Here is a 20,434-nt window from a genome sequence, read left to right as displayed (position 1 = left end):
ATCAAGAAACTTATGAGGCTGGAGGTTTATGTTCAGTTGTTATAAAAATACTTTCTTTGTGCATCCAATGTGGTTTCAATTTTCTAGAAGGCTGCAGTGGCAAATGCCAGTTTAGTGAGATATTATATGCAAACAGCTATTGAAAGAACATTCACCATATTCTCTACTTTTTTTGCAGGCACTGGTGTATTATTTCACACAAGAGTAGATTAGATCAGAAGCACTTTGGGGTTTTGATGCATAATACCAGATGGCTACAGTTTAATTTTCAAGGACTATCACACAAAAAGCTGTCACTCCCAAAGAGTAGACACGGATTTTATCTTAAAAAGTTGAAGTATAACCAGAGAAAAAAATGACATGGTAAGTAAATATTTCAGGCTTCACCTGCAAATGGAAGATATAATCTGTCTACTGCCTTAACATCAATAGCATGGTTAAATATTTTTGAAATTCTTTTCATCACTCACCATAAAGAATTCTCACAAGACAAAAAGAAATCATTATCATTAACGTTCATAATTTCAGGACTGAGAGCTTGAAAGACTTGAAAACTCAAATATGACAGTTAAGGCTGTGTTGGTTGTTCTGAGACTTCTGGGGAAATAAAATGTGCAATTAGAGCTCTTTGATTACCTGAAGGAATGCAACACTTCACAAATTAGTGCTCCAAGTTGAAATACTACTTGAAAATTTTTATGTTTGCTTCACAAGAAAGATTCCAACGTATTTTGATGCAGAATCTGCAAAACAATTGTGGATGTTTATTTCGAGTCATTTCAGTGTATACTGCTTCCAGTTAAAACCAGAACTTCCCTGCAAAAATTCACTCTTTACTAACTTCACCTTTTGTTGGAATTCTCCTGTCAAAATAATTTCCAGATTTGTGAGGATCTTCTGAGGAAGAAAAGGTGTGGGGGAAATGATCAATTAATAAAAATACAACACAAGTGCCAGATTTTATTGAGGTACTGCTTTCACATTGGTCTGTGCACCCAACAGTCACATTGGACCAAAGACAACCGTGTTCATGACATGAAGACACCACATTAAGATGGCACACAGGGAAAGCTTCAAATAAAGCTTGGTCAACATGGTGTGCCAAATTCTGCTCTGCTTGACAACTGTGTCATCTCACTGGGATTGCACAGGGTAAAGACAACGACTTGCATGAAAACGACTGACAGCAGTAGCTGGAATGTGCAAATCAAAACATACTATTTCTCAGTACAGAACCATACACAAACATATGCAGGCACAGCTTCAGATTGGCCTCTGGTTATCCACAGTGGCTGTAATAGCCAGGAAACACCTCTGGAAGAGTGAGTCAGGTTCTCAGTCACAGTCCATCCTTGCAGCTTAGGAAATCTCTTGAAGCCACTTGGCTTTGTCAGCAGCTTGTTCTGGTGGGGGCCTTGTGAAGGATGCAGCTCTGTATCTGCAAAATACCAATCAGAGTTCAGAACTAGACTGAAGAGGGGAAGCGTTTTTTCCTCTGCTGCTTAGCAGAGTTGATAAGAAGATGCTACAAAAAAACCAGAGCAAACCACACAGCTCAATCCATTTCACTGGCATTACTTCTTTCCAAGTACATCTTTCTATTCCTAACCTTTATGATGTGAAGAACACCTCTGAAGGGCATTACTACAGCTATGGAACACTAAATGCCTCCTCTGGGGGTGTATGTGGATGGGTAGCTCTGTTGATGCTCCTACGCTGTGAAAGTGAGGATTTCCCCTTGCCTGTGGCAAAGGCTCAAGGCAAAATGAGGCTAAAACAAAAAAAAAAAAAGGCTTAGCAGACAGTCATTCATCTAACATTTCTGTGCAGTGCCTTGTGGAAAATGCATCACTAATACCTACATTAAACCACACATTTAATTTCTTTTTAATGATAGACATACTCACAATGTGTGCCTTTAATCCTGAAAGACACCAGAATATATTCCAAACTACACTTGAGAAATTTCTTTACAAATAAATTACTCTACTGCTCATTAAAGAAGGATTGATTCCGAGGTGAAGCACAACAGCTGTTGGTACAGATGGGTTTAGAAGCAAATGCTCTTCTGGATATGCAAAAAAATGGACATGCACTGAAGTCTGGCTGGAAAACTTCAGCTAATTCAGCTACTGACAGAAGTTCTGAAGCATGAAATTTTGGATTCAAGGCAGATGGCAACTGGCAGCAAAGAGCATCCTAACCAGCAAAGAACATCACTTCAGTACTCGTTCATTAAGAGGAATGATGCTTATCTGAATTATCAGTGATGCCTTTTGTAGATTCTGGATTTTTTTTCTGCTTAAAGCTCTGAAGATGGTTATACATTCCTGACCAACTTAAATGAAAACATGAGACATGCACATAAACATAGATTTGTCTCCTCCTCAGGACTGCCATCTAGCTGACTGCAGGCTCAGGATGAGCCAAGAGGGCAAACCCCAGCCTGGGCATGATAAACACCGACTAACCAGCTGGTCAGGAGAGGGGATTATCCCACTGTATTTAGCCTTGGTGAGGCTCACATTGAATACAGGAGGCAGTTCTGGGCTCTACAAGTTAAGAAGAATGTTAAGGTACTCAAAAGCATCCAGTGGAGGGAGAAAGGGCTGGAAGGATGGCTGGAAGGACGTCCTATGAGCAGTGCCTGAGGACTTTGGACTTGTCTAGTCTGGGGACAAGGAGGCTGAGAGGTGACATCCCTCCAGCTTCCTGAGGAGGGGAATGTGGCAGAGACTGGTGAGGCCCTGGCACAGATTGCCCAGAGAAACTGGCTGCCCCATCCCTAAAGTGTTCAAGGCCAGGTTAGATGGGACTTTGAGCAACCTGGTCTAGTGGAAGGTGTCCCTGCCCATGGCAGGGGGTTGGAATGACATGAGCTTAAAGTCCCTTCCAAGCCAAATCGTGCTGTGATTCTGTGATCTCTTCTCCCTAGTATCCAGTGATAGGGTGCATGGGAATGGTTCAAAGCTGCATCAGGAGAGGTTTAGACTGGACATTAGGAAGCATTTCTTTATTACTTAGTCAAATATTCTCCCTTATGTATATTTGAGGGTTTGGTTTCTCCTTTTTTATTGCATCTCACCTTTTTTATTTCAGAACACCTTTCCAGGGCACTGAGATAATTCTGAAAGGTAGTTTTGCCCCAGAGTCTTGCAACCCTTCCCAGGGTGGTGTCATTCATAAATTTTATACATATCCTCCTTAGTCCTTCAGCCAAGCTCTTACTATTGAACTGGGATAGAGCACCAAGACATCCTTCTTCCCTCCAAAAATGTGTTTGAGAATGAGTCACTGAAAACTTCTCTTTGATTGCATTTTCATAAAGATCTGTAGTCATAGCCACTTGTTCTCACTTATCTGATAGGCAAAATTACCTTGACAAAGAGAAAAATTACACTGGTTTGTCGTGATTTGTCTTCATGAAATCTGTGTCACATTTTTCTTGTGCGTAACTCAATTGTTTAATAATGCAATATGTTATCAATCTAAGTTAGAAGCAATGCCTCCAGCTGCCTAGTTCCTCTCCTTTCCCTTTTTAAAGCTAAAAGCTGTGTTTGCCCTTTTGCTGGAAAAGAACACACAAACAAACTTGAACTGTGTGTTGAACCACACCAGTTGTAACAGGGGTCCTGTTCCTAATTAAAACCCAATGAATTTGGCAGAGGAATTCTGCATGCTAAATCAAATCTAATTGGCACCTGTAGCTTTCTCACAGCAGTAGAAAGTGATGGAGTCTGGCTTAACACTGCAGTGTGGAGTGGCTCCCCATGACAGGTGTGGGCATGGAATCTGCAACCAGCAGAGTTGAAAAGCAGAGGACAAAAAGCAACTTGAGACCTGGAATTTCTGCCAACACTTAACCATATTATCTGTTGAGGTTCAGAGAAGATCCTTGCCTCCTTTTTCCTTTTCACATAAAGTTTCCAGCTCTTCCACTGTGGATCAGGAAGAAAAAGGCTCACAGGCTAAGGACGTTGTTTTCCTGGATTTAGCTCCAAAAGAGGTCTCAGGTATTTTGAGTCTTCATGATAATGCCAGCCTCATTTTGCCAACACAAAGAGTTGGGTAATTCATGCACAAAAAAAGGCTCTAAATTTTTTTGTCTTTATATAATGCACACATTCAAACACTAGAGAAGTCCTTTGCAGCTGGCCTTTCGTTCTCTCCCTGTTTCTCTCTCCCTGGAAGCAATAGTGGTCTGCAGGTTGCACTTCAGGGCACCCCAGAAACAGGAGCTTCTCTGCCACAGTGGAAGGCAGGCAAGCAGAAGCATGAGGAAATGAGAGGCTCATGGCCCTCAGAAAGCAATGCCACATTCCCAGGCCTCAGCTCGTCTCAGTACTTGGCACCTGCCTCAGATATTTTCGGATTTTCTCACTACAGACGGTTTTCTGACTGCAGGATCCATTTTAGTCTTCCCATGGCATTTTTCTCCCACAAGCCATTTCATTTGCAACAGCAGAAAGAAAAATGTGTGGAGGTGGTTGGGAGTTTTGAAATGAATTTTGTTACGCTGAAGTATTTTTATGAGGACCAGCAGCCCAAACCAACCCATTGTGCCCATAAAGAGCACTGAGAAAGGTGCATTGGCACTTGGGATGCACAGGGTGGCTTTTTTTAAGGGTACAAGAGAAAATACATGAAGTAGGGAACTCCTGACACATTCCCTTTCCTGCTTATCTGAGAACAACCTGCTGAGCAAGGAGAACCTCTTATTTTTCCTGTGACAGACACTGCTGATCCGCAGCTGTTCTCACTTTCTGTGCCTGCCTAGCCATGAGCTTTCACCCCCTGCAGAAAGTAAAATGTGTGTTTCATGCCACCTGAAGTCCTTTGCATTATTGATAAATTCCTCTTAAGCCTGAAGTACAACTCATCTCTCCTGGTATACATTTTAAATACTATTTTGCATGGTCTGTGTCATAGGCAGTATGACCTTTAAACAGGATTTCAGCACTGGTTTTTATCAAGTTTCTGCCAAGGTAACCCCCTCCAGTTCTCTGTCAGACTTGACTCAGCACTCACAGGTGGCATCCCCCCCAAAGCAAAGTATGACTAAACTGCCCAGCAGACACCTCACTGCTCTCACCCTTTGTCACACAGGAGACTTTCTAGCAGTTCATCACTAAAGAAATTCTGAATAAGTTACAGTGTTTGCCTCCTTAGTATAAGCTCTGGTGCATCCAGGACAGCATCAGGGAAAGGACAAAGACAGCATAAGGGGAATATAATCTTCTCTGGCACATAACCATGATGGAGTATTCATGTACCAGTAAATCAGGAAGAGATTTGTCTGTGGAAGGACTGTCCAAATCTCTGCAGATACATCCCTGTGCAAGGGCAGCATCAGGGCAGTGTATAAATAAATCAGAGACAGTTGCCACTGCTTTTCAGAAAGTTAAAAAGAAAGAATCATGGTATTTTATGGAATCCATATAAAACAGAGTAAAGAATATACAAATACAATAGAGTGAGATGAAAATAAGTGTTCTCACAGTACCTATTTTCTTTACAGCATTGGTAGAATCCATCCAGTGCCTCTGTTTTTTAACATACTGAACTCCCTCTGGTTTCACTGTCTGTAAAACAAAAGCATTTTTTAGTAGAACTAACAGTATTCTTCTTCTTTTAGTTCCAAGTAGTAATATACAGATGTGCCCACTGCACTAAAAAAAACACAGTTACTAGAATCTTCTACAATTTTTAGAGGATAGATCAAAACCATTCCACTTTCCATTTCTGAGCCTCCAGGAGGCTACAATTATTAGCATACTTGTGTTAAAAAGGAATAAACATCAAAGGGAAGAGTAGTTTAATGTAGCAGCACTGTGGTATAAGTAGGACTTATAGCAGGGAATCAGAGTGTCTGCTACAAGAAATTGCATGGGGAAAAAAATCCCATATTCAAGAAAGTAAGTCAGAAATCTCAAACTTTCATTCCTCTCCAAACATGATCAGTTTGGATCACTACTGCCTTCACTGCACCTTCCACCCAGTGAGCCCAAAGCACTGTGAGTGTGTGTGAGGAGGTTTCTCTGCATGAAAGAAATGTTACCCATGTCTGACAGAAAGATTAAAGTGATGACATGAGCAAATAAAGCCATTTTTAGTTAGGCATTTCACCAGTTGCCCAGAAAATCTGCAGTTCTGGCAACTCCCACCTTTTGAGCCTTTGCTTTTGACACTTAGTAGCATTCAAATGTTTTCCACAGCACAACTTCACAGGTTAAAGTAAGTAATAGTTTATTACAATTCCACTGGCTAACTGATCCAGACACCTGCTTGGAGCAGAATGGTTGGAATCTTTGGATTCAGTGCAGACAACTTGAGTTTGCCCAACTGCTCAGAATAAGTAAAGCAAAGGCAGCCCTGCAGGGAGGGACAAGAGATGCTCTGCCAGCATCACTGATACCTCCTGACAGCTGGGAAAGCAAAGCTCTAGAAGGACTTTCCTGACCACACTTTAAACTCAATTTATTTTCTTTCTTACCTGATATTCATTCTTTCATTCCTTTCCCATTTTCCTCGTTCTGTTTCCCACCCTAATTTCCTGCTACTGTGCTTCCCATGCTATTCCCTGTATCCATGAACAACAGGTCATACTTTGAGTCCCTCCTCTCACTTTTCACTGCCCTAAATCTCCACTTGCTTCCCACCCTCCAGGCTCCCTCTCCATGTCCCCAAGCAGCCTGACCCTGCTCTCCAGCCCCCCCACAGTCACTGCTCCACTCCCTGGCCCTCCAAGGCTTTCTCCAACCCCTCTGGAATTGTTGCTTCCCTGCTCTGCTGCTCTCAACTCCATTAGTCCCAAGCCTTTTCCACATGCTCCTGGCACATTCAGCTCCAAACCTCTCCCTGCTCCCTGCTCTCATCTAAGTCTCCTCATGGAGCTCATCAATCTTCCTCACAAGCCAAGTTTCCTTATATTTCCCAACACCCTCCAGCCCAGCACTGTCTTGGACCTCATTTTCCACTTTTCCACTGCTTGGGCCAACACAAAGAACAAAGAGAATTGAAAAGCTTAACAGGGCAGTGTACTTCTGTAGGAGAAAGTGTATAGGGAAGGGATTAAAAAACAGGTTCCCTGAATCCAAAACAGAAGAAAAGTTGAGAATACTAGTATTTTAATTAAAAAACCAAACATCTGACACAAAGCAAATTGGGCAAAGGAATTATTTGGTTTTGAGGTGTTTTGAAAGTTGCACTTTATTTTGTTTGAATTGAACAAGCTGCAGTTTGGTTTCAAAGATGTCAAAATGGGATTTAAGCCAAGATCTCAGTTGAAACCAACTACATGAGTTATTTCAGCTGTGATAAAAAACAAACAGAAAAAGTAAAAAAAGAAAAAAAAATTCTACTCAGTTATAGAGGAAGGCACCTTATTTTTGAAGCCTACACCAGCTATAGGTATCTTTGCAGTAAAAAACCTGATTTAATAAGCTGCAAAAATCTCACTGCTACAAGAAGGTTTCAGAAATTTAAAAGCTAAGGAGTCCAATAAAAACATTTCCAAATTTAATCTTTCCTAGTGATGTACCCTCCACTAAATTTGAATTCCCAGGTCCAAACCAGAAAATATCTTCTTCTTTTTTTTTTTTTTTTGAACACTTGAGCCCATTTGGCTGATTTTTCCCCATATACAAATCTGAGGCAGATGATTGGCAAAGACAAAAGTAGCCTGACTGGGGAAAATTTAAGGCCAGCTACCAGAAGAGTATATAGTTGCCATTACTGATAAACCTGGAAAGCAAAGTTATCAGTGCACACTCCAAAAGCCAAGCAGTGTGTCTGAATTCAGACAGCAGCTTTCAGAACCAAGAGTCAGGTAATTCTGCTGAACTAAGAAGGGGAATGTGTGAGACTTTGGTACCTTTTCATCAAAATATCTGAATATCTCAAGTATTTGCATCATGCCCCATGAGGAATCTTTAATTAAGGAGAGAAATAGGGACAGGAAGGTCATCTGGCTATTTTTCAAGCTGAGTTTTTCCTTTTAATTAAATGAAACCACGAACTTTTGCATACTATGATGTCATTGCTTTGCAAGAACAAGAAATTAATAACTTCTATTAAAGCACATTTTTCCCAGCACTTCTGATTAATTTACAAGGTCACAGTTCTCTTCACACTCCAACCCAAAGGTCCCTGCTGTCTGACTCTGAATGCATTACAGAGGTCCTCCTGTGCTAAGTTTTAAGGGAAATACCAGTTACCATCATAAAATACAATTTGCTATTCTTGCTTTGCAGTGATACGGAACACCTCACCTCAAAGGTCTTCCCAGATCTGGAAGAAATACAGGGGCAACTCAGAAAATGTGTTTAAAAACTTTTAAGTCACCAAGGTGGAGAGTCTCTATCTACCTTTTATACCTCTGATGGCAAAGCCCATCCTAAGGAGCCAGCAGAGATGGTCCCTCCTCTCCCATCAGCTGCCTGCCCAAGGGAAGTATGTGTGCACCCTTCCCCAGAGCTGAGCAGATGTGCCTTTAGATTCCTCCTTTTCTGCCTGTTTACCTCCTCTCCTGACAATTAGGCAATGTTTCCTCAGCCCTCCTTGTCTCCAGCACTGGGGGATGTTCCAGCATTATTCACTTGGCTTTAATGAAACACTTGGAATCTTTTGACTTCTTAGTTCCCTACATTCTGAAGGGGATAAACCTTTTGAACAAAGAGAAGCTTTTGGTTAGAAGAACAAAGCATATGGCCAAATTCCCTTCTACCTTGGATAAATCCATGTTTGAATGCTCAGGGCATGGATTTCTTTGGCACCTTTTTTTACCAGCATTATAGTTTTCCAGCCTTCGAGTGGGAGTAACAGCAACATTAAAAAATGAGTTCAATAAAAAATCCTTTCTCTCAGAAAGAGCTTAAAGAGCAAAGAAAGAGCTCAAAGAGCAACTTGTATAATTAAAAAGCAAGTTCACTATGCTAAGAGGAAGTATGCTCCAAGGATTTGAGTAGTCTTGGTCTCAAAAAGCATGGCTCAATTCCTGTGTCAAGCCAGTCTTAGAGCTGGTTTTTAGAGGTAATGTAAGCAAAAGGACGAAGGTCTTCTGGTTAGTGATGTCCCTTCAAAATTCCACTGGACATTAATGTCTAAACTGACACAAAGCATTAAAAATGTGACAGTTCCCTGCAGTTCTGTCTCCTGGGTTATAGCATCTCCCTACTTCAGCAAGGCAGCTTTGAGGATAGAGAGGAACAGCTGAAAAGCCCTTTGACACTTGGGCAAGGCAGAACATCAGCTCTCAAGCCAAAGCCTGTGTGAACCTCACATTGTAAGCAGAGTGCAAACGATGCAAAAGCAAGGTGTAAAGAGCTGAGACTGTCTGTAAAAGGAGAGGATTTCACTGAAAGAGTAATAAAGTACATTGCTGCTTTTTACTGAGAAATACTTGATCTGACAAGACACTAGGCTGTCAGTTCCTTGAAATGCAGGGTCTTCTCATTTGCCTGTTCAGACTGTCTTGCATATTAGGGATCAACTCTGCACTCTACACTATGATACTACAAATAGAACTGTGTAACTCCAGTAACATTTAAGGGGTTCTTCCTTCTCTATACCAGTGACTGAGCTAATTTTTCTTGAAATTCAGTGTTCAGATTAAAATGTTAATTTTTGCTAGGGCTAAAACATCCTTAGTTAACTCAGGAACCCAGTCTGTAATAGCACCAGCAGAGGCTGGTGTTATTGAAGACCATTTGTCCAAGACTAAACAGAGGCAAATTCCAGTTGATCTGCCTTTTGCAGAATCAGAAACTTTAATAAAGGCTTCACATCCACTTTATTGCTAAATTTATGATCAATCTTGAAACTATTTCTGTAAAAATTCAACTATTCCACTTCTTTCTTTAGGGGATCTTGGATGAGCCCACAGAACCATGACCAACTTTAACTATTCCATGAGGTAGGAAAGGCATACAATAATCAATTGTATGGTTAATGAAGTACAAAACTCTAAGTGAGCTGATGTATTATGCATGAAATTGAACACAATAAAAAATACTGCCTTCAGAAATGAATGCTCTCTGAATGCTCCAGGGATACAGATGTTGCACAACATCTAATGTGCCACACAGCCTTCACCTAAAGGTAAGATTATGCTAGTTTAGAAAAAGCTGAGTTGAACTGAGTTCAGATAAAACTCTTGGTCCCCAGGTCTGCAGTTTCCTGAAGCTTCTAAAAACTGTTTTAATTTTTTAATTCGTTTTTATTGTCTAGATATGATTATGCTCAGATCTCAGAAGAACTGGAAGAGGAGGAGAGAGGCTGTTTTCATTGTTCCCCAGGCCTGAAAGCAGCTAACCAGTCATGTCCTCAGACACTCAGACCTAGTCATGTCCTCAGACACTCAGACCTTGCATGACTCCCATGCAAAAGAAACCCAAGGATGATGAAAACAAGCACTCAGGCTTGTCAGTGAAATCCTTCAGCATTTCACAGGCAAAGCAACTGGCTTTCAATTTCCAGCAGCCCATCTCATGAACAGCTAAAGCTATCAGGGCTTAGATGTGAAATAATTGTCATTCAGAGCAGCCAAAGAAGCAGAATAATAAAAGTGAAAAACACAGGATGAGAGCAAAGCCAAAGCTGTGTTTAAATGCAAAGCAACAGAGCCTGAACAAAGCCCCAAAGCACACAGGAGATGGCTGGGAAGAGGCAAAGATCTCCCAGCTTCCTGGGCTCATAACATTTGGAATCGTGAGACGGGATGCCTGCAGGAATGCTGGGTCATCAGTGGGGGAGCTTGGGATGTTGTTCACTTCATGACAGGAAAAGAGGAATACCTCTAATGCCCAAGCAGGATGTGGGTTTGCAGCGGGGTCCAACTCAGAATAGAAAGATGGAATCATGTGGCAGCAGCACTGCAACGGCATCTGCCTCCTTCCCAGCTCCCCATGTGCCAAACACAAATGCAAGGCATGAGGAGAACAGCACTGCTGTCCTGGCAATGGATTAAGAGCTGATGTCATAGCAGGAAAACTTGAGGGAAGAAGTTGAACTGCGACACATTGAAAAGCATAATGGCAGTCTATAATTAGAACACAACCATCTTGGAGCACCAGAGCATTTTGTTCATCCCACCCAAGAGTTTATTTAGGCTGTTCTAGGTAGCAGGTCTGATTTCCACTCTCTCTCCAGGACAAGTGTGAAGTTTTCAATTTGCAGATTAGTAGCAGTTTGCTGAATGTGCAACACTCATTTCAGCAGCTTGCTCAGCTTACACAGCTCCAAAGGGAGGCTTTGCAGTTCCTGATGGCCCAAAGAACTACTTTTAGACCAAAACCTGCATCCTCTGGAGAAAAAAATAAGACATAGGAAGCTTGGCATGAAGTGGACTGTGTTAACTAGACACTCAGGAGGGGGCTTACTGCTCTATAATAGGCTAAGTTACAGTAACTCATTTGTCATTTACTGCCATGGAGGTAGAGAAGCATTTTAAAATAAATTAAAAAAACTGGAGGTGAGGGGACTTTTTTCCCAAGAATTATTTCCCTTTTTCAACTTGTTCAACTTCCAATGCCTAACTAAGTAAAATATACTGAGCTCATGTTAAATGTTTTGAGTTTGGTCCGGATTTCACACAGAAGGTAAAACAGCAGGACAGCTCCATTACATCTTGAGGTCCCCATCAGAAAGAAAACACACACTGTTGGACTTCTCCACATCCATTTAAAGACAGAATAAGACTTTTCCTCTGCAGGTGATTATGTACATCAAAAACAACAGGTCTTACCTGCCATCTGCAAGCTTAAACCAGTATCCAGTTTGCTGCGTGGCTTGGTGCTGATAAACAAATAACAGAGAACACACACAGTGATGATAAAAGCGAAGAGGACCACTGCTGCTATGGACAGGCCCACGAGAGCTCCAACACTAGGAGAGAAAAACAAAGAAATTAAGAGTACAAACAGCCTGGGGTACCCATTAAAACAACGGTCAGGATGATGTCTGGAGTTTACTTGTACTCAGGCATGGGACTGACTGTGTATTTTCCTGTAAACAAAAGTTTGGAGCTCAATACTTAAACAGCACAAACTGCAGTTATTTCATTGTCCTCAGAAGGGTCAATGTCATTATTCAGGATTTGAACATCTGGCCCTTGGTGACATTTCCTGTTCCCTATGCATGCTACTGCTGAGTCTGATTGAAAGTGTGTTTATGAAAATCAGAAGTAATATCATGCAGTAACTGACATCAGAAATCAAAAAGTTCTTCAGTGCAGTGCATACTCCTAGAAAAGCATAATATCACATGCACACACAGAGAGGGATTCTAGGGCTCCCGGCAGCTCAAACAACATGACTACTCAAGCTGTATTTTCAGTCTGAAAAGCCATTTTTACTGTATGAAACCCATGCAAGCCATGTTATTCAATTCTGTGAGCAGCTCTGGAGAGAAGGACAGAGTACTGTGATCACTGGTGTGCCTTTGTGTTAATGCAATAAATCTCCAGTTAAGATCAGTGAAATTCTCCCATGATCCTTGTCATGGTAAAAGGAAAACTAAAGCTGAATTAGTTTACACACAATATCAAAGGCACCAAAGAAGCAGGAACTTAATTTCTCAGGCCAAACATACAGTAATATGTAGGTTTTATCAAGATACTACTCCTGCAGGATAAAAGTTACTTTATACATCTCCCACAGGCACACAGTGAGACAGTGTATGTATATACAGAAACCTCTCCTTATTTCCAACCCTTCTTTTCAAGTCTTTTCCTAATATAAAATGCTCTTGATGAAATAAAGGCCTCAATACAGCACAGTCTAACTATCATTCCCTATCCCCTCCTGGGTCTTTTGATGCCTTCAGTGTTCCAGTCCTCTATTCTACAGTCCATGTCAAAGTGCTGACTTCTGGTGAAATTAAACAGCAGCCTTTTGGTCACAGATGAAGGGTCTGAGGATTGAGAATCCTTCCATTGCTGCTCTATTTACGATTTGGACAGACGTCAAAAGGAGAGAAGATAAATGAATGTTCTTAATTCTACCAGCTCCATCCTCTAGTCATAAATATGCCTTTATATATCACTGCTATCAGTGAGAAGTCAGCTCTACTGTGGCCTTGCAGAGATATAGGAAGAACTGTGCCTTGGGATGTTTTTATGAATTTTAAATTCAAGCTACTACAAAGCTTCTCCACGAGCTCCCATAGCACCAGCACAGATTTGTCCACAGGAGAAACTCTTAAAACCATCAGCATGAGAACAGCAGATATCAGAATGACTTTATCATGAGTTATTGGTCAGATTCATTAATGAGGTTTGTGCAACATTTAGCTCCACTTTAGCATAAATAAAATAATTTGTTATCAGCAAAACGACCAGTTCTGGAAAGAACAGCTTTACCCTTCTGAAGATTTGTCATGGTGTTCATCATCTGCATGAACAAGGGTGTCGTAATGTGTTTGTGCATATATGCACATACCAAGCAAATTTTTCCTTCTTGTTTTTTGGCTCAAACAAGATCTGCAGGCAAGCAATATTCTGCTTAATATGGAATCTGAGTATGACCCTACAGTCAGAGATCTCAGCTGGGTTCTGGCCTCATTTTTGCATTTTCACTTGGAACACCTTGACCCAAATAGACAAAACAGAAGAAATACACACCACTACAGGAGGCTGAATAGCCATTTCAACCAAGTAATACAAACAAGCTCTTCAGAAACACATATCTGTGCTTTTTTGTTGCGAAAATACAAGCTCTGTGTTAAGATTCCATTTAAATTACGATCTGCAGTGTAGTACTAAGGAGGTTGCTCACCACTGTCCAAACACTCAGCAGAGTCAGCTGTCCTAAAGCTGAAGAGATCAAGCATATATTAGTGATTACAGGTTTTTCTCTTCAGGCATCTGTTACCTCTCAGCTGTAGCTCTCCTCCATGCATGTGTAGAAGATGACAATAACAGCACAGTTGTGTAATGTACAGCACAATGCACCCTCAGCATCACTACACAACTTGGGTAAGATGCTTTGGGAGTTACAAGTGACAAAGAAAAACAGTTCCTGAAGAACTCTCCAGGTTAAAGACATCACAGTGTATGTGCCACCAAAAGTGTTTGTCGTGCTCCAGCAGCAACATGAAAAGATCTCACCCAAAACATGGAGATCAGCAGCACAAAACCAAACATTCCACTTCCTAAATGAATCAGAAATCAGAATTCAATTTGTACTTACTCTTTTTAAACAAACAATATTTCAATACCAAACTGTTGTCAAAGTGCTGAAGCCATCAACCCACTTAGAAGGTGTGGTTAAGTTCTTTAAGATTAATTTTGGGTTAAAGTTTGGGAATGGGTGGTTATTTCTTAATTTATTTAATTCAGAAGAATTTAGTGTTTTCCATACTTCTAAACACTGATGTTTCTTAACCAGGATCTTTTCTTTCTATTTTTGCAGTTAAAGCTGTTATCAAAAACAAACAGGCCTCACTAAAACCATTTTGCCATTTTCCAGCCTTTACCTTAAACATGAGCTGTCTGAAGCCCTCAGCAGTCCACATGGTAACCATCTACAGGTTTCTGGGTGTATCTTCAAGATCAGTCTTCTGACAGCAGAGACACTCAACAAGCAATTTAAAAAGTCCTTCTTGCCCACAGCTGTGGCCCCATTAGCAAGTGAAAATCTCTGCATTGACAACCTACCCAACCTGAAAGCAATGATCAAGCATAAAAATGGCACTGAAGGCCTGGCAGTATTCACTCAATGCTTTGAACGTGAGCAATGTTAGGTTTGCTAGAAGATCCAAACAGAACTCTCCCAAGTTACTTTCCACATACAACAAAGATACAGCCACACCACACATTTCAATGACAGTTACACCAAGTGCCACATCCAGGCCTGCAGCACAGCCAAAGGCTTTGCTCAGCAGAGGCTCCACTTGCCAGCAGCCTCCCCAGGGCTCCCCAAGCTGCTGTCCAGGGAGCTGCTTAGTGGGTCATTGACATTTCTGTCAGTGGATGCTCAGCACCACACACCCACTGTTACTTTTAGTTGATAAAACTAATCCATCCACACCAAGAACAGCCAGGGAAACTTTAAATATTGGCTAAGCAGATGCAGTGTTGCCCACTGGTACACTAAAAGGAAGCTCATGAGTCATCTGATCCCAGTGAATCAAATGTTCCTAATGCCATTGTTGCAGTGACGTGTTGTCTGTAGTATTTGCAAAGCAAACAGATAAATATACTCAAGAGACTGAAAGAGTGGGCATAGAGGAACAAAAGATTTGCTATTTTGGAAAGCCAAAACGGACTCCTGGAGATCTGTACAGCCAAGCAAAGCTTGGCCTCAGCATTAGGTCAAGAGTATTAATTAATAAAGCATTTTGAACAACATCTATATGTGGCCTGACAAAATTTTAATCAAATATATGTTATTATATGAAACTAAAAAGATACAGCTTTGGAATGGAGTTATAATTCTATTTGATACTGACAGATGCCATTAAATTTGCAAAATAAAACTTAACGGAAGAGTGCAAAAAAAAATTCTAAAAATCTTTTAAAACAATGAGAAACAAAAAGGCTGAATTTAACTGCAGCAGTTCAGTACAAATACTACATGTTCAGCATTTCTTCCCTTCCACTCAGCTTGGGAGGCAAAGCAGATGTGATGACTGCATGTACGTGCACAGCACACAGCTCTGGAGGCTGAGCTGCTCAGTGTTTTGCTCACTAGACTTTTTTAGCATCTGTGTTCTGTTGTTTCCAATGCTGCATAACCTTCTGGTGAAATCTGCATACCCCTGCCTTTCCCTAATGTTGCCTTCCCTGTTCCATGGGCTCCTGACTGTTGTAAGAGAGCAAAAATGCACCCTTCACTCTTCTTTGCTGAGGTCAGCTTTTCAAGAAATACATTCTAACAAAGAGAAAAAAAAGATACCATATTATTTCATTTTAAATACCAGTAAAAAAAAAACCAAACCACAAGAAAGAATAATATTAATTACATATAATAAATTCTGGTGAAAATATTAAATGTGTCAGAGTTGCTCAAAGGTCTGTTATTTATGATTGTCCAACAGCTCCCAGTACAGCGAGTGTTAGGATGCACTTGTCAAATACCACAGTTTTTGCAGGAGTGGAATGGGAAAAGAAGGTTCCATGTTGCTAAGGGATAGGGCAGTGTCTGGTTCTAAACATAGTACAGGCAGTAGAGATTTGGCAAGAAAATAAAAGGAATAGCATAGGCCTGCAAGTGACTATTGCTTTAGGTTGCCCAGGCTGCTGGCTTCTCCATGACCTGCTGCCGTCAGAGCTGGCTACAGAGCGCTCTGGCAATGCCTCTCCCACAGCAGGAAAAACACAGAAGGAATATGCATAGTTTCCTGAAATTCCACCTGGTGTGTCACCAATCCCTGAAATATCACCAACCATTTGTGGTGCACCCAGTCACTGCTTTCAAACTCATGGGGGGAATCAAGCAAAGGTTTAGAAAAAGGAACCTAAAGCTCTGGAGTAAAGCAAAACCTGAAACAATTACCCCATCAGAGCTTCCATTCCCTTTCTCAGCACATTCCATCTCCAGATTTACCTTGGCTAGTTTGGCTAACTCTTGTATAGTTTTAAGGGTTTTAAGTCTTAAAAGTGTGTCTTCAAAGGCTGCAAGAAGCATTATAAGAATTATTTTAACATATTGTTGTTACAAACCGATATAAGTAACTGCCTGAGACAAAGACAAGCAAGGCAGTGATCACCAAAACATTCTGAGAAGCCAAAAAATGTTATTGTTATGTTTTCCTCAAACTCCTAATGGAACTATCATGTGCAAATGTATACAGTTTTCAAAGTGCTGTAATACTGTAGCATTATCGGTGTTAGTAACTAAAAGTTATGGGATTTGTTCCTGAAAACTCTAATGAAAACAGAAATTTCAATTCTCACCACTCAGTAACCTTGCTTAGAGAGGTAAATTGTATTTATTCACCTCTTTTCTGCAATGGATATAGATAGTTATGGTAGAAGTTAAGCACAACCAAAACCCCACCAATGGCAACCTCCTTCAGTCCTTTTAGCAGTTTAGGGCCACTGTGAAAAGAAGAAAAAAAAAGTCCTTAGGTTTCAAAGTCTGGGCCCAAATTTCTGACCTAGGTGGAGGCTAAGAAGTCACTTCTCAGACTCTAGAAAATCTTTGTAAAGAAAGACCCTTCAGAGAGGTGTTTCATTAAAGCCTCTGATGGGATTCAGTTCTTGGAGGTACTTTCAGAAAAGATCAAGCTTTATCAGTCTTCACTGCAGCACATCATCCACATGCAAAAGCAAAACCTTTTAAACTTAATCTTTCAGTACTTGAGAAGGTTTACTGTGATCAAAACATCAGACTATGCAAAAATATCATATAACAATAAAACAGTATTTGATAAGTGTAAAAAAAGGACACTTGGAGACATCTTCTCACATCAGAGAAGCTGAGTAATTCTGTGTCAGTCACAGTGGTGAATGGCTGGGGGATCCCCATATTCAACCCACTCCTTGTAGCAGAGAAAGTAGATTTTAAATAATAATATGTTAAATATTAGACCAATTAAATTAATAAGCCCACAGTACTGGATAGCATTCATTCATGAGCCCTGAAGGCATTCACATGTGAAACTGCAGAACTGCTGGCCAAGGTGTGCACCCCATCATCACACAAGGCCACCCTAACAGAGGTCTGGCAGCCTGGGAGTGTAACTCCAACCTGAAACAGGGCTCTAGAGGGGAACCCAGGAACTACAGACCTGAATTCCACCCCTCGCAAGACAGAAAGGTGAGGAAAAAAAATAATATCATCAAGTCAAGAGGTAAACACAATGTCAGGGTACTGAGTGCTGAATCTGAGCCTGGCTATTATTCCCAGGCCATGATGCCCCCCCTCACCCTGCCTGAATATGAGGGACAGGTCCTTTGATGGCAAAGCCACTACTCCCATCCCCCTCCTCACCACGCTCAGCCCAGAGGAAGCTGCTGGCACTTGCAGCTTTCTGACATAAAATCTTTAATAAAAGAGTCAGCATTTCTACGAGGGGAAAACACTGCCTTGTTAACCTGCTGGAGTGTATGAGGTGTAAATAGACAGATGGACAGAGGAACCCAGTGGACAGAGTTAGATGTCTCAAAAAACCTTTTGACGAAGCCCCACACTGAAGGTGTGGCTAAAAAGACTGAACTGACACAGGCTTAGGGAAAGGTTTTGTTACAGATTTAAGGCTGCTTAAAAGACTAAGGAGCAAAGCACGAGGCTAGGTGGGCTCTTTTCAGTGTAAAGAAAAGTCACTGAGATTGACTTTTCTTCAGTATCTTCATCTATAACGTAGTGAAGAATGAAATCTGAGTTTCTGCTGATCCTAAGTCCCTAGAAGTGATCAAATGCTATGAGGGCAAGGAATGCTAGAAGACTTGAGGAAAACTGCGTGAGCAGGCAAAAGTGTTGTAGATGAGTTTCAGTGTACATAACATAATGTATAAACATTGCAATGTATAAACAAAACCAAGCCTACAGGGCAATGAACTCAGAATTGGATGTTCTGAACTCAGGGAAAGTTTTACAGTCATCAGTGACAGCTCACTGAAATCAGAGTCAATGTGAACCAGCAGTCAAAGACATCAACAAAAAGTTGGCCAAGAGGAAGAATTTTCAGAGCAAGGTTGGAGGCAGCATTTTGCCACTCTGTAGAACCTTGCCATGCCCACATCTTGATCATGCAACTCCAGCACTGTGGAGTGAAAAACAGTACGGATGAGACACAACTAAAACCATCAGTGGGGCACAGCACCTGCCCCAATGATAATCCAAAAGGACTAAGGCTGTTCAGCTCAGAGAGGTGAAAGCTGAGAACCGATGCACCAAATGCGAATAAAATTTTAAACATCAAGCATAAACTGAACATGCGATTGCTTTTCACCAAATCTCACAATACTAATAGTAGAGAGCACTTCAGAAAACTAGTGGGGAATAATATAAAACAGATAAAAGTCTGTATCTTTAAACAGCAGGCTGCCACCAGGGCTGCAGAAGCAGATGCTATAAGCAAGCCCAGAAAGGGATTTGGCAAAATCAAGGATATCAAGTCCATAAGAAACATAGTGAGAGCATCATGCAGAGGTGTACCAACATCCTGACACTGCCAGCGTGGATGCTGAGGAGCCCGAGGGGAATCAGGGAGCAGCCGGGCTGGCTGTGTGCAGCTCTCCTCTCTGCTGGAGATACTGCCGGAGCCAGGCGGACCCTCGCACTGCCCCGGGAGAGCACCAGGCTGATTATCTGTCATCTTTCAAGTGGAAAGTTACGCAGTGCTTGACTTTACCACACATGGAAAAGTAGCTAAAGTCATTGGGAACTTTATGTCCGCAGCACCTTACACGCTCGGGCCCCGAGGCTGCTGTTCCCCTCACACCCGAAGGGCGGGGGACACTCGAGGTGCTCCATCCAGAGGCACCGAGGGTTTCCCAGCGCTTCCTTTACGAAGACCACGAGTTGTTTCCTTCAGAAACCACCCCGGCACAAGCAAAAGTCTCTCCGAGCTGAAGATGCCGCTCTCCCGCTACTCTCGGCGGGACAAGGGCAGCCCGAAAGCGTTCCCGGCTACAAATACCTCACCGGCCCGCCCGGAGCCTCCCCCCCGGGCAGGCACCGCCGCGACCCTACCTGAGCCACCACATGTAGCTGTGCTCGTAAGGGAAGAAGCTGTGGGGGTCATCGCAGCAGTACTTGACGTCCTGGAAGCCGCAGCAGAACACGGCGCGGGCGTCGCCGCCCGCCCGCGGGCAGCTGAACCCGCTCACCAGCACCTTGTCGGCGTTGAGGTAACTGCTGCACTCGGCGCTCATGGTGCCCCTGCCCGCCCGGCCACTCGGCTCGGCGGCGCCCGGGCGGGAGGGGAGGCGAGGAGAGGAGAGGAGAGCAGAGGAGAGAGGCGGCCGTGGCGGGCGGAGCTGGGCGGGCAGGGGGCTGCGCTGGCGGCGGGAACCGCCGCGCCCACGCCCCCCCCCGGGGTCGCCACAAGGCGGGAGCGGCGGGAGCCGCCCGCGCCCTGAGGGGAGGGAATGGCGGGAAGGGGCTGTGTGCGGGGGCTGCTCCCCTCAGAGCCTGGGGCTTGGTGTTACCTCAGCGCTGGGTCACACGTCGAGCAGAGGTTTAGGGGGTCCGCCCTCACCCGTCGCCTCGGTGGGGTCTCAGGGCAGCCAAAGCAGGGAGGTCGTGGAGAGGGATCCCACCTCTGTTGTACTCAGAAGCCCTTGGGGGAAAAGCTTCACGTAAAACAATGTTTCTGAGAGATCAATCTCCTACTCTTTCCAGAGGGCATTTCAGGGTACTTTTCTTAAAAAATTGGGGCTCAAGCAGTCACTGTTACCTGTATGGAAGAGCCTCTCCTGAGGGAAGGGTAAGCAGATCTCAGCTCCAGACCACACATCTGCCTGTAGTGCACTCTCTGCATGTGATTT

General features: G+C 42.6%; 1 protein-coding gene across 2 annotated transcripts; it reads right to left on the bottom strand.

Moving 5' to 3' along the window:
* Window positions 1-469: 469 nt before the first annotated feature.
* Window positions 470-19,897, bottom strand: SHISAL2A (shisa like 2A). Of its 2 annotated transcripts, XM_051795056.1 has the most exons (4): window positions 19,638-19,897; window positions 11,744-11,883; window positions 5,504-5,582; window positions 470-1,438 (listed from the first exon to the last, which is right to left on the bottom strand). In XM_051795056.1, the coding sequence occupies exons 1-3, from the start codon at window positions 19,817-19,819 to the stop codon at window positions 5,551-5,553; spliced, it is 354 nt and encodes a 117-aa protein (XP_051651016.1). In that variant the 5' UTR covers window positions 19,820-19,897; the 3' UTR covers window positions 470-1,438; window positions 5,504-5,550. The 2 variants fall into 2 exon arrangements, with proteins under 2 accessions (XP_051651016.1, XP_051651026.1); XM_051795066.1 differs by lacking the exon at window positions 5,504-5,582.
* Window positions 19,898-20,434: the final 537 nt, after the last annotated feature.

Source organism: Manacus candei, unplaced genomic scaffold (assembly GCF_025592945.1).
Source record: "Manacus candei isolate 608988 ecotype Guabito, Panama unplaced genomic scaffold, ASM2559294v1 h1tg000005l, whole genome shotgun sequence".
In the NCBI taxonomy this organism is placed as follows: domain Eukaryota; kingdom Metazoa; phylum Chordata; class Aves; order Passeriformes; family Pipridae; genus Manacus; species Manacus candei.
This window is presented reverse-complemented; position numbering and strand designations above follow the sequence as displayed.